The sequence below is a fragment of the Lipotes vexillifer genome, unplaced genomic scaffold (genome assembly GCF_000442215.2).
Source record: "Lipotes vexillifer unplaced genomic scaffold, Lipotes_vexillifer_v1.1 scaffold942, whole genome shotgun sequence".
Lineage (NCBI taxonomy): Eukaryota > Metazoa > Chordata > Mammalia > Artiodactyla > Lipotidae > Lipotes > Lipotes vexillifer.
The window spans coordinates 1,029,906-1,044,188 of NW_006798282.1; the positions used below are offsets into that span (position 1 = coordinate 1,029,906).

General features: G+C 41.1%; 1 protein-coding gene across 1 annotated transcript in view; it reads right to left on the reverse strand.

Annotated features, from left to right (window-relative positions):
• Positions 1-14,182, reverse strand: part of SETD2 (SET domain containing 2, histone lysine methyltransferase) — a 117,470-nt gene extending 103,288 nt beyond the window's left edge. The window contains exon 1 of the mRNA XM_007470265.1: positions 14,066-14,182. Within this exon, the coding sequence (XP_007470327.1) occupies positions 14,066-14,136 (71 nt within the window). The 5' untranslated portion in view covers positions 14,137-14,182. The remainder of the gene's footprint in view (positions 1-14,065) is intronic.
• Positions 14,183-14,283: the final 101 nt, after the last annotated feature.

Sequence of the window (14,283 nt, forward strand, 5' to 3'; positions counted from 1 at the left end):
GGGCCTGTGCCCCGCAAGGGGAGAGGCCACAACAGTGAGAGGTTCTTGTACCGCAAAAAAAAAAAAAAAAAAGACAAACATAAAATACAAGTAATTATTCCAACCTGTGATATCATCACTCTAATGCCAAGTTGGGGCTTCTTACCAAGCCACTCTAAAAGAATGAAACTGGGGACTTCCCTGGTGGCACAGTGGTTAAGAATCTGCCTGCCAATGCAGGGAACACAGGTTTGAGCCCTGGTCCAGGAAGATCCCATATGCCGCGGAGCAACAAAGCCCGGGTGCCACAACTACTGAGCCTGAGCTCTAGAGCCCGTGAGCCACAACTACTGAGCCCACGTGCCACAACTACTGAAGCCCGCATGCCTAGAGCCCGTGCTCTGCAACAAGAGAAGCCACAGCAATGAGAAGCCCACACATCATAATAAAGAGTAGCCCTGCTCGCTGCAACTAGAGAGCTCCCGCGTGCAGCAACAAAGACCCAATGCAGCCAAAAATAAATGAATAAACAATTTTTTTTTTTTTTTTTTTTTTTTGGGGTTCGCGGGCCTCTCACTGTTGTGGCCCCTCCCATTGCGGAGCACGGGCTCTGGAAGCGCAGGCTCAGCGGCCATGGCTCACGGGCCCAGCCGCTCTGTGGCATGTGGGATCTTCCCGGACCGGGGCACGAACCCGTGTCCCCTGCATCGGCAGGAGGACTCTCAACCACTGCGCCACCAGGGAAGCCCCTAAACAAGTAAATTTTTTAAAATAAATAAATAATAAAATAAAAGCATGAAACTGGGATGGGTCATGCTTTCTGGAAAACGTAACACATTTAAAAACTGTACATAAGCAGTCTTGAAAATGAGACACTCAATATATGATCGTTCATTAGTGCTCTGGAGCAAGTGTATGAAAATTTTTTATAAAGAGACAGAAAGTAAGTATTTTAGGCTTTGCAGGCCCTGCAGTCTCTGTCACAACTACTCAACTCCCAACATTTTTTTGTGAAAACAGCCATAGACAGGGACTTCACTGGTGGTCCAGTGGTTAAGACCTCGCCTTCCAATGCAGGGGGTGCGGGTTTGATCCCCAGTTGGAGAGCTAAGATCCCACATGCCTCCCTGGCCAAAAACCAAAACATAAAATAGAAGCAATATTGTAACAAATTCAATAAACACAAGAAAGAGAAAGAGAGGAAGGGAGGAAGGGAGGGAGAGAGGGAGGGATGGAGGGAGGACTGGCGGGAAGGGCCACAGACTGCTGTGAATGAGTGAGCATAGCTGTGTTCCAATAACACTTTATTTATGGACATAAAATGATATGAAGTTGAAATTTCTAACATGTCACAAAATATTATTCTTTTGATTTTTTTAACCATCTAAAAATATAAAATCATTCTTAGTTCACAGGCTGTACAAAAACATGCAGGCAGGCTGGATTTGGCCCAGTGGCCTGTTTGCCAACCCTGTTCTAGATTGTGCCTCTTACAAAATCAAAGTATTATGTTCATTGATGGACTAAAAAAAAAAAAGAAAAAAATTACTCTAGCAAACCTAGGTTTAAACTATAATGTAACTAACCTAAAACGTTAATGTAACAGACAAAACAATGTTACTTACCCTCCTCAATTTTTCTTTTAATGAAGACTAAAGATAAGAAAATTTACTAACAGGGAAATTTCAAAGTATGATGCAGGTTCAATTTAAATATTTGCCAAACTTGTGTACCTTCTTTCTACCTCTACAGCACCATAAAATAAGCACTGGTTTTAAAATTAACCTTGAATAATGTAAATTTCTAAATCAGAGATTAATTGAATTAGGGTCTTAATGATGTTCAACTGAGAAGAACTTAGGCTAAAGTAATAATGGTCCCCGTTTCCCAAACAATTCTTCAAGTAGAAAAAACATCTACAGACATTAGCAAGTTACACTCAAGTTTCTTATTTCAAAGTAACCATGATTGTATAGCCTCTCCTATTAATCCGCAACTACTTTGATTCCTTAGTATCAGCAATGAGGAACGTCTCTTTGGCATATTATGCTCCCACAAATATGTTCATTATTGCTACTTATGAACTGTGTCCATCTGCCCAAAAACTATGGTTAAAGTCCTAAGAGCACCCTTGAACTAGGACTTCCTCAAGGCCTGGACATAGTATGCACTGGTAAGACAAAAAAAAAAAAAAAAGCACAAGCAGCGGTGCAGTAGTATGCATGACACGTGAAAGGCATAAAAACAAACACTATGCCTCTCAACAAAAGGCAAGTTCTCTACATGTGTACCTCTCATAGTTTTCCTTAGTTTATGGAAAGACAACAAACCAAGGCTTGAGTTTCATATGGGATTAAAAGTTCCTAGAAGCTCATTTCCAATGCAGATTTCAGACTAAAGGCACTTGGCCAAAGGGGCAGACCTGGATGATCCACATATCCAGTGTACCTTTTGCTGAAATGATGTCCAGGCCTCTAATCCTCTAGAATACATATCTGCAAAGTCAGACGAAAGAACCAACTCAACTAGAGAATCCCCTGCACCTTCCAAATTGAACTATTATAAGCACCTCAAAACTAATCCAGAAGACCTCTAGGAAAACTCAGAATATAGAAATCCAGCTGATTATGAATGGCAGCTATTCCAAATATTATTTCTTAATATCGTTAAAAAGACAGTCTTTGATAAATTGGTAAATGAAGAGACCTTTGCTCAAGTTGTGGTATACCATTAAACTAGCTAGGGAGCATAGTGTGAACTTCTTTGGGCCTTCTTTTCCTTCCTTATTCTGTAAAATGAGAGGAACTAGCTCCCATGCCCTTTAAAATCACAGCCATGGAGCATAAAGACTTAAATATAAGACATGACACCATAAAATTCCAAGAAGAGAAGGTAAGCAAAACATTCTGACATAAATCCTAGCAATGTTTTCTTAGGTCAGTCTCCCAAGGCAATAGAAATAAAAGCAAAAGTAAACAAATGGGACCTAATCAAACTTTTAAGCTTTTGCACAGCAAAGGAAACCATAAACAAAAAGACAACCTACAAACTGGGAGAAAATATTTGCAAATGATGTGATGGAAAAGGGCTTAATTTCCAAATTATACAAACAGGTCATACAACTCAATAACAAAAAAAACAAACAACCCAATCAAAAAATGGGCAGAAGACCTAACTAGACTTTTCTCCAAAGACATACTGATGGCCAATAGCCACATGAAAAGATGCTCAACACTGCTAATTATTAGAGAAATGCAAATCAAAACTAAAATGAAGTACCACCTCACACTGGTCAGAATGGCCTCATTAAAAAGTCCACAAATAAGGGCTTCCCTGGTGGTGCAGTGGTTAAGAATATGCCTGCTAATGGAGGGGACACAGGTTGGAGCCCTGTTCCAGGAAGATACCACATGCCACGGAGCAACTAAGCCCATGTGCAACAACTACTAAGCCTGCGCTCTGGAGCCCGTGAGCCTAGAGCCTGTGCTCTGCAACAAGAGAAGCCACCGCAATGAGAAGCCCGCACACCGCAATAAAGAGTAGACCCTGCCTGCCGCCCACTAAAGAAAGCCCACACACAGCAAGGAAGACCCAACGCAGCAAAAAATAAATTAATTAAATAAATAACACTTAAAAAGTCTACAAACAACAAATGCTGGAGAGGGTGTGGAGAAAAGGGAACCCTCCTACACTGTTGGTGGGAATGTAAATTGGTGCAACCACTGTGGAAAACAGTATGGAGGTTCCTCAAAAAGGTAAAAATAGTTGCCATATGATCCAGCAATCCCAATCCTTGGCATATATCCAGACAAAACTATAATTCAAAAAGATATATGCACCCCTATGTTCATAGCAGCACTATTCACAGTGGCCAAGACACAGAAACCACCTAAGTGCCCATCGACAGATGAATGAATAAAGAAGATATGATACATATGTACAATGGAATACTACTCAGCCATAAAAAAGAATGAACTAATGCCATTCGTAACAACATGGATGGACCTAGAGACTATCATACTAAGTGAAGTAAGTCAGAAAGAGAAAGGCGGGCTTCCCTGGTGGCGCAGTGGTTTAGAGTCCGCCTGCCGATGCAGGGGACATGGGTTCGTGCCCCGGTCCGGGAAGATCCCACATGCTGCGGAGCGGCTGGGCCGGTGAGCCATGGCTGTGGAGCCTGCGCGTCCGGAGCCTGTGCTCCACAACGGGAGAGGCCACAACAGTGAGAGGCCCGCATACCTCAAAAACAAAACAAAACAAAGAGAAAGGCAAATACCATATAATATCACTTATATATGGAATCTAAAATATGGCACAGGGGGCTTCCCTGGTGGCACAGTGGTTGAGAGTCCGCCTGCCAATGCAGGGGACACGGGTTCGTGCCCGGGTCCGGGAAGATCCCACATGCTGCGGAGCGGCGGGGCCCGTGAGCCATGGCCGCTGAGCCTGCGCGTCCCGAGCCTGTGCTCCGCAACGGGAGAGGCCACAGCAGTGAGAGGCCCGCGTACCGAAAAAAAATAAAATAAAATAAAATATGGCACAGGGCTTCCCTGGTGGCGCAGTGGTTGAGAGTCCACCTGCCGATACAGGGGACACGGGTTCGTGCCCCAGTCTGGCAGGATCCCACATGCCGCGGAGCGGCGGGGCCTGTGAGCCATAGCCGCTGGGCCTGCGCGTTCGGAGCCTATGCTCTGCAACGGGAGAGGCCACAACAGTGAGAGGCCCGCGTACCGCAAAAAAAAATAAAAATAATAAAATAAAATATAGCACAAATGAATTTAGCTACATAACAGAAACAGACTCACAGATATAAAGATCAGATTTGTGGTTGCCAAGGGGGAGTGGGGGAGGGAGAGGGGTGGACTGGGAGTTTGGGGTTGGTAGATGCAAACTATTACATTTAGAATGGATAAATAACAAGGTCCTAGGCACAGGGAACTATATCCAATCTCCTGGGATAAACCATAATGGAAAACAATATAAAAAAGAACATCTATATGTGTATAACTGAGTCACTTTGCTGTACAGCAGAGATTGGCACAACATTGTAAATCAACTATACTTCAATAAAATATTTTTAAAAAAGAAAATTATAGAGCTAAGCAATTACACTTAAAAAAAAAGCATCAACTATCCTACAGAACAACAAAAGCCTCAATTTTTAGAGTACCAAGTTTTCTACCATTTTTCAATGTCACAGCTTTATGGTATATCCAAAAACACCCCTTGATTTATCACTGCATTTGTAGCTTCCTCACTTCCTTTTGGCCCCTAATATTCATAAAGAGATAAATGAAACTATTGAGCTGAAGGATATGAATAAAAGACAAGAGTAAAAGCACACAGGCCTAGTTTAAATAGGTTATCCATTCCGGAAAACACACAAGTATATAACAACTAAAAAGACTGGGGCGGGGGCGCAGGGGATGTAACAAAGCACACTACACTCTCCCACCAAAGGCAGCTGTCATAATCTCTCTCAGACCACCACCATGAGATCTCTAATTTTCATTAGTTTGTCTCCACCAGGATCAACAGAAGACTAAAAAGTGTTTGAGCACCAATCACTCTCATCAATTCAACACATACCACTCAGTACCCTGAACTCCTCTCTCCTAATCTAATAGTTATTTAAGACGGTCTTTCAATGTCAGTTATTATTAATGCTGCTATTCACTCTATGAGGAAAATAGAATAATGAATAGTTATGAAGAATCAGGTCAACTCAAACATTTATCAATACTAAGCACATACTACTATGTTCCCAGCTGCTAGTCACTGGGATTCCTCCATTTAAAAGAAGTCTCTAAAACATATTCATCATGGTCCTTGGATTTTCTGGTACATAGAACTACAAAATCCCTTAGGTCCTAGCAACAGAACCAACAAGTCTAGATCACGCAAGAGAATGGATGAATGCTAAGACAGACAGCCTCCAATGAAATGTTAGTCTTTCTTGATGCTGTGTATTAGTAACCACCCAAAGTATCTTAAAAGTTGGAGAATTATAAAAATACACATGTATACAAACACATCTTTTAAAATACTTATATGGAAAAAATAATAATGAAAATACTTAAGCAATGAGTACCTTTCACAAAAGCACACAGCTAACAAATTTTGCAGCTAGCATATGCACAGCTGAAAAAAATTTCCTATCATAGGTTCCAACTCCTGCTCCAATTTCATATCCTCTGACACTATCAGTATCTTCTCTAGTAATAAAGAAAAGGAGTCAAAGAAAGGTGAGCACCAAGTATTTTTTGGTAGTTTCACTGTCTCTCTATGATACACGTGAGCATTCTATAACTGGGGAAATACTTGTTTTATACTCAACTACCACTGTTTCAATTTGTTACTATTTAGTTATTAACATTAATTCGTCAAACTGCTGTTAATCTGTCAAGAAAACTCCATACTATATTTCTCATAATTTATACAATTGGTTTCCTAAATAATAATACACTCATAACAGATTTTTTAATTTTTTAATGGATACAGTAAACTTAAGCTTAAATAAGATACCTATGATGGTGACCTTGAGGAAAACTTTAGTAGTACATTTTCACATATTTCTAACAAAATGTTTTATTGTACCTCAACAAAATTCAACTGTTTACTATAGATAATCCTTAACTAAATTTTCAGCACAGAAGCAGTACCATAAAATGTGTAGCTTATGTTTTAGAGTTGATATAGATACTAGAATTGAGAAATTAATGAAGAGTTATATATTTAACCAGGCAATTTTAGAAAGTCTGTGTGCTCAGGTTCAGAAAAATGGACTTCCAAAAAAAGGTTTTTGCATCCATCTATACAATTTATGAACAATGTTAGCTCTAATTTACATTCATACAAAATTCATAAAAATCTTAAACATGGCACCTTCTGCCTACTAAAGTAGAGCATATGTAATTAACAACTATCCACCAAGAAGCAAAATATCACACAAAAGACTCAAAATACAAGTTAGTCCATGAGTCTCCAAAGAGCTAATCATGAAGCAAATATTGGTGATTACTATACAGCCCTCCCCAAAGAGAGTCTAACCGTACTTGGCAGGAAGTGGGCAGCAGGAAGAGCTACAGTCAGAAACCAACACTTGCTCCAGGTTCTTACAAGCTCACAGCAGTGCTCCCAGTAAGCAGACCTGGTAGCAGCCTGCCAGCACGATCAAATTCCTATCAATACTCGCACCATTTTAAGGATATTTTCACTTGTGAGATGTTAGCATCGGACAGAAAAGGCATTCTAAAATAAAAAGCATCTTTAGGAATTCACACCAACTTTAAACCTCCACCTAAATGACCAAAGTATTTGCTCAGTTGGAAAAGATATTGAAGCAACCATCGAGCTTGATTAAAAAAAAACAAAAACAAAAAACTACCAAATTAAACATAAAGGACATTATACATTAATTCTAAGGCTAAGGGACTCAAATACAACACCTGATTAGTGTATGGTAACCAAGAATGACAAAAATTGCCTCTCATTTGAATCCATTAAAGTACACTTCCAAATATAATTCCTATTATGAAATAAAAAACAAACCTATTGAATTTTCAGTTGGCTAGTTTGTTGGCTAGCTTCAAATCAACCATTTTCAAGAGACTATACTTAAATACCTTGAGTTTTTAAAATAAGCAACCAACTAATCAAAGGGCAGGAATAAAAGCTATTTAATCCATCAGCACCAGACAGGACAAACAGAAATAAGCATGGACAAAAAAATAAAATTTTAAAAGAGAGAAATATAGGAATCAAACTCTAAAGAGAATCGCAAAACACCATCATAAACTACCAGATATACTTGGAAGGAAACACTTTCCACACAGCACATATCCTAAGGCCCTTTTAAACTCCTTAACATGGTAAGAAAACAAAGCAACTTAACATAGTACATCCACAGTATAGAATATTCCCTGTTAAGAAAAGATAAGCACAACTTATACGTAAAGGCAAGTATGTAGATGATACAATATGTGTAGTAGACAAAAACAAAAGGTCTGGAAAGGTATACACTACATTGTCAGTAGTGGTTACCTCTTGAATGTGGGATTTGAAGAGATGGAGCCAGAAAGAGATGCTAAAGGTGGATTTTTACTTTTTCCTCTATAAACATCTGTATTATCTTACCCTTTCGCAATAAGCATTTACTGTTTTGCTAATTAAAAAGAGAAACCATTTCAGGGCTTCCCTGATGGTCCAGTGGTTAAGACTCTGCGCTTCCATGCAGGGGGCACAGGTTCGAACACTGGTCAGGGAACTAAGATCCAGCATGCCGCTCGGCGTGGCCAAAAAAATAAATAAATAAAAATAAACCATTTCAAAACTATTACCAGACATTGTTATTGTTTTCAAAATATCACACTGATGGTTAGTACAAAGAGATAATAGTAGTAAAGTACCTTCAAACCTTGAATTTACAGCTCTATCCTCAGAATAAAGAAGACTAAGAGACATGACAATTAAATCCAATGTGTAATCCCAGACTGAAAAAAGAGGACACTATTGGGATAACAGGCACACTTTAAATATGAACATATATCAGGTGTAATACTATAAATGTTAAATTGCCTGAATTTAATCACTGCACGTTGGTTATCTAAGAGAATGCTTATTCTTAGGTAATACTATGAACTATTCAGCGGTGAAGGGTGATGGTGCCTACACCTTACTCTCAAATGGTTCAGCCAAAAATAAACAAACACAGGTATATATGTTTTTATATAGAAAGATAAAGCAAATGTGGTGAAATTTCAACTACTGGTCAATCTAGGTGAAAATATGGGAGTTCACTATACTATTCTTAAAACTTCCCTGCAAGTTTGAATTTTTTTTCAAAATGAAAGATTCCTTCCCCCTAGAGAGTGGATCTCTCTCAGAAAGGGAAAGGAAGAATTCTAAACCTGACTTTCAGTTACACTAGGTGTAAATGTTTCAGTTTCTAATATGAAACCTCTCTCAGGGTCTTACAATAATGGCCCTAAAGCATTACAAAATAAGATGCTCTATAGTATCCTGGAAAAATTAACAGAAATGATGAAGCTAGTCAACTTTTGATTCTAGCATATGACTATTATAGCTTCTCTGAAAAAACTCACAATGCTCATAGAACAACACTAAATATCAGGGTTAAGAAAAATAATTATAAATATATGTTAAAGAGTAAATCATAATGCATTTCAATTTAAAGGGGAATAGATTAAGTCAATTAATCACTACAGTGAAAAGTGGCAGAGAAGATTTGAAACACAAAATCCCACTAACACTAGAAAAGTATGATTGATAGATATGTCTTGGCAGTTTGAACATTTCTTAGGAAAACACAACAGTATCAACAGTTGCTTGATACCTTTCTAAAGACATAGTGTGTCAGTAGAAGAATGGTGGGCCTGAAATCTAGATAAGGCAAGAGCAAAGAGGGACATGAATTCTGGAGAGGTATACTCTATCCTAAGTACTAGGATAGTTCCAACAGGCTTTCTGTGATCACCAGGAAAGCCTCCAAGTAATATTTTGGCCTCCCATGCACCTACCGAAGACTGTACCCTGGCCTGTAGAACATACCTCAATCACTACAAAGCTATTTCTCTCTTATAAAATAACAAAAACTGAATTATGTACTGGCTGCAAAGCTACTAAAGGTCCAGACCATATGTGGAATCTGGTGACCATGTTATTCTTTCAGTTGGCTTCCTATGGCATCTCTATCCCCATTGTAACTTAGATGAATTATGAGAATTTTATGAGAACACGACTATCCTCACTGCTTTATATTTTATTTGACATGCTGAAGTATTTTTTTCCCAGTTAATAAACTTTATTTTTGCCAAATTCACCATGCTTTTCATATCATGGTGCCTTGTAAAGTACTGTTCTTTCTAGCTGCATCTTTCCATCCAATACTAATAATAAAAGAGTTAACACTGCCCTAATTCTTAAATCCTCATAAAACCCTTTGTAGAAAATACTGTTATGATCCTGACTTTACATATAAGGACACCAAGGCACAGTCATTACAAAATTTGCCCAGGTTCATAATGCTATTAAGTAAAAGAGGTAAGATTCTAAACCAGAAATTAGGATCCAGAGCTCAAGGGTTTAACATTTTTTGTGCCTTGGACCATTCTGCAGTCTGATGAAGCCTGCAAATTCCTTCTCAGCTTAGTATTTTTAAATATATGAAATAAACAAAGGAGACCAATTACCTTGGGGACAAAAAACTCAAATGTATGATATAGTAGTATATATATATGCTTCTCAACAATCTACTGGTGGATCTCCTATTTACTGTAATTTCTATGTAATGAACATAAATAATATTTTGAGATATCTACAATAATTACAATATAATATCTGTGATTTGTACTAGTAGTAAAATCACAGGTACTGTTAATAGTACTGTAGTTTGCTGTTTACATTAATAATTAAAAGGAATGCTAACTTCTAGTTAGAGGTTAGTGAAGAGGTAATTTTCCCCCTAAGTGTATGGATGCCATCCATGTTAACACTGCCCACTATATCAATCCTCTTAACACTGCAGTTTAAAAAAGGACCAATCCTGGGTCCTTCTCTCTTTCTACACTGGATCTCTTGGTGATCTCATCCAGTCTTGTGGCTCTGAATACTACTTAAGTTGATGACTACAAAGTTTATCTCTAGTCCAGACCCTTCCCCTAAATTCCAGACTTGGATATCAATTCAACCAGAATGTGTAACAGGCATCTCACACTTACCACATCTAAAACTGAACTCCTAATCTATTCCCCAAACCTTCTCTTCTCACGGTCATCCCTATCTTAGTTGATGGCAACCCCATCTTTCTCACTGCTCAGACCAAAACTCTTGGAATCATCCTTGACTCCTCTCTTACATGCCACATCTGATCCATCAACAAATCGTACTGGCTTGATCTTCAAAATATATCCAGAATTCAACCATTTCTATCTCCTGTTACCACCTTGATACAAGTCACCAGCATCTCCCTCCTAGATTTCTAAATTTCTTAAAACTGTAAGTCTCCCTGCCTCTACTGTTGTTCCCCCCTACAAACTGAGTGATCCTTCCGAAGCTGAAAGCAGATCATGTCACTCCTTGGTTGAAAACTCCAGGCAAAGTCCTTATAAAGCCTCTACCAAGCCCTGTGAAATCTGTACCCCACCCCAACATAATGTACTATTACTTTTTTGTTCATTCCATTCTAGCCATACTGAGCAGAACTCACTAGGTCGGCCTCAGCACCTTGGAACAAACTATTCCCTCTACTTGGAAAGCTTTTCCCCCAAATGTTAATGAGGCTAACTTTCTCCCTTTTAAGTCTTTGCCTAAATATCACTCTCAAGAATGCTCACCTAGTTCACCTCATTTTAAATTTCAACATCTACCCCAGAAATTCTGAATCCCCCTTACCGTGCTCCATTTACCAAAGCACTTACCTTTGAACATTCCATTATTATTTATTGTTTATCACCCCACACTAGGAGGGGTGCCCACACAAGCAAAATTGTTTCGTACACCACTCACCTCTAGTATGCCTATGTTTGGCACAAAGTAAACATGCATATATTTAAAAAAACAGCACTTCTATCGTTGTAAAGTACTTGCCTGTGTCTCAGAAGAATTCCTTGAAGACTCTGGATCTAATTTGTAGTGCCCTCAACACCTGGCCTGGGGCCTGCCCAACAGCAGACACCTAACACACAGATACTCAGGTGATTACAGCCACTTTCACCTGAAACACAATCCTATATGCCACAGGAAAAGCCAGGTCTTACAGCTGTGTCTGATTAAATACTTGGTAGAAGGCAAACACAGAACATCAGGTTCCAACTGTTCCTTCAATCAAACTGAGCTTAAGTTTCATGCTTCATTTCTTCATGTGTCTAAGAAGCATTTCAAACTATCTGAAGTCTAAAAAGGTCACTTGGTCATTCCTCCCCCGCAGCCATGGCACCACCTCTCCAGCCCACCTAATCTTTTCATGCTAGACTTAAAATCCTCTTAAGTGTTCCTTGATGACCCCAGCTAGAAGCACTTACCCGTGCCATGCTCTGGGCCAACTGCTTTCCATATGTTATTCTCATTTGATTCTCCCAAAAGCCCTATGAGGTTGCTTCCATTATGACACCTATTTCAAAGATGAGAAAACTCAAACTTGGAGAGATCAAATCACTTGATCAAGGTTCAACGAGTGTTCAAACACAGGTCTGCCTGACTCTGAAATCCAAGTTCTTTAAACCTCCACTACACCACTTTTTTCTCTCCAATATTACAAACCCTAACTAGTTTATACATACTACCTCATAGGATTTGTTATCACTTCACTTACCTAGGCTTCAATTCCGGCATCTGTCAAACAGGGGATATCGTTCAGGATGCCTCCTATCAAGACCCCTTCCAATTCTTAGAGTATTATGAAATAAAACATTTTATAATTCTTTACATACTCCAAGTACGTTAATACACACACATACACACATGTATTTTAGCACTTAGTCACTGCTAGAAATTAGAAATCTCCACTGCCAAAAAGCAGTGAAAATAAAAACTCCAAAACCTTATATATAAAAAAAAAAACTCTTGATTCCTCCCCACATTCACGTCTATCAGAAATGCACTTCTGAGTCCATTTTCCCATGTAGTATGAAAAATAATGTTTTCCCCCAAGAAGTGTAAGAATGTGATACTTAAAGCTTCTGGACTTCACCAAACAACCTGGTAAAAGGAACTGAAAGCAGCCACTTAGCCCATTCAGGAGCTAGCATGTTGTTTTAGACAGGACAAGTGCTCAATAAGCGTTTATTGGATCATGATACTGAATTTTTTTTTTTGATGTTTTCCAAGTCTCAAACCAAAAGCCTATAAAGAGCCACACCAAAACTAAGGTAAAATGTGTCAAAAGAACATATCTCTTGGAATCATTCTGGTCATAAAAGTAAATTTCATTTGAAATCCCTATAAACTGTTAAGTTTGAAATGAGTCATATTCGTAGGTCTAGACTTCAACCAACACCAACAAATGGAGTTTAAGGATAGCTTTTTAAAACAATAGTCTTGTGAAGATGCGGAGAAAGAAGTGAATCCAGGCTCTGGAGTGGAAGCTCTCTTGAGATATCAGATACAGTAGCAGACACAGCCCACAACAAAAATGTAAAAATGTCCTAGGCTGAAAACATACTGTTGGGCAAAACGAAATTTCGGTTTTCTAGAACACTGTTTAGAGAATCCTCAAACGATTCTTGCTTTTTAACAAAGTCTTCAAAAGGAGTAGAAAGTCATCCGTTCAGGGTAAGAGGTTGCTGCTACCAAGGAAGTAGAGTGTCCAAAAGTGTACAAATCTCATAATCTAGTAGAGAACGCATGCCCCTGCGGATGCTTTCACCTTCGGGCGGAAAAACCAACCCGGTGTCACCTCAACATTGGGGCCACTCAAACCTCACCACCATTACAAAACCGAAATGCCAAAGGTGCAGAATATGAAGCCGGAAGCACTACCAGGCCAGGATCGCGTTCCAGGGGGAAAAAAAAATCAAAACCGAGGGTGCAGCGCGGGGCCCTCGGCCGCCTTGGGCCGAGAGACGCACGCTAGGCCCTTCCGGTCGGAGCCGCCGTCGCCGGTAGGCCAGGCGACGGGCCAGGCTTTCACCCGAGCCCGGGGATTCGCGGCCTACCCTCACCGGTGCCCTCTCGCCGAGTCTGGCACCGGCTGCTCCTCCAACTCGGCCCCTCCGTCTGTAGCGCGGTCCGCGCAGGCCGCGAGGAGCCGGAGGAGACCGCCGAGCCTCGGGCCGGCCGGGTCGGTGCAGACGCGGCGGTGGCGGCAGAGGCCGCGCCGCCCCTCCCCCACCGGCCCGGCCCAACCGCCGCTGCGACGCGAGTAGCGGCGCCAACGCCGGGCCCAACCTCCGGCCCGCGGCGGCCCGGACAAGGGGCCGGTGGCGGCGGCGCGGGCCTGCTCCCACGCCGCCTGCGCGAGTCCACCGCAGGCCCGTTACTCCCCGCGCCACAACCCGTCAGGACGCGCCGCCCTCGGCTTGCGCTGAGACGGCCGAGGGCAGCGGGAAGCCGCTGAGCTGATACTTACTCAGGGGTCGGGTGCTCGGGGTCGTAGAAATCCCCCATCTTCGGAGGCGGCTGCGGCGGCAGCTGCTTCATCGGGAGCGGCTGGAGACGGCGACGCGAGCCCCCTCCCCGCGGCAGGGCGACGGGAGGGAGGGGAGGGGAGAAGGCCGCTGGTCCGACCGCGGCAGCGGCGGCGGCGGCGGCGGCGGCGGCGGCGGCAGGGGCGGCCCGCGTCGCTTG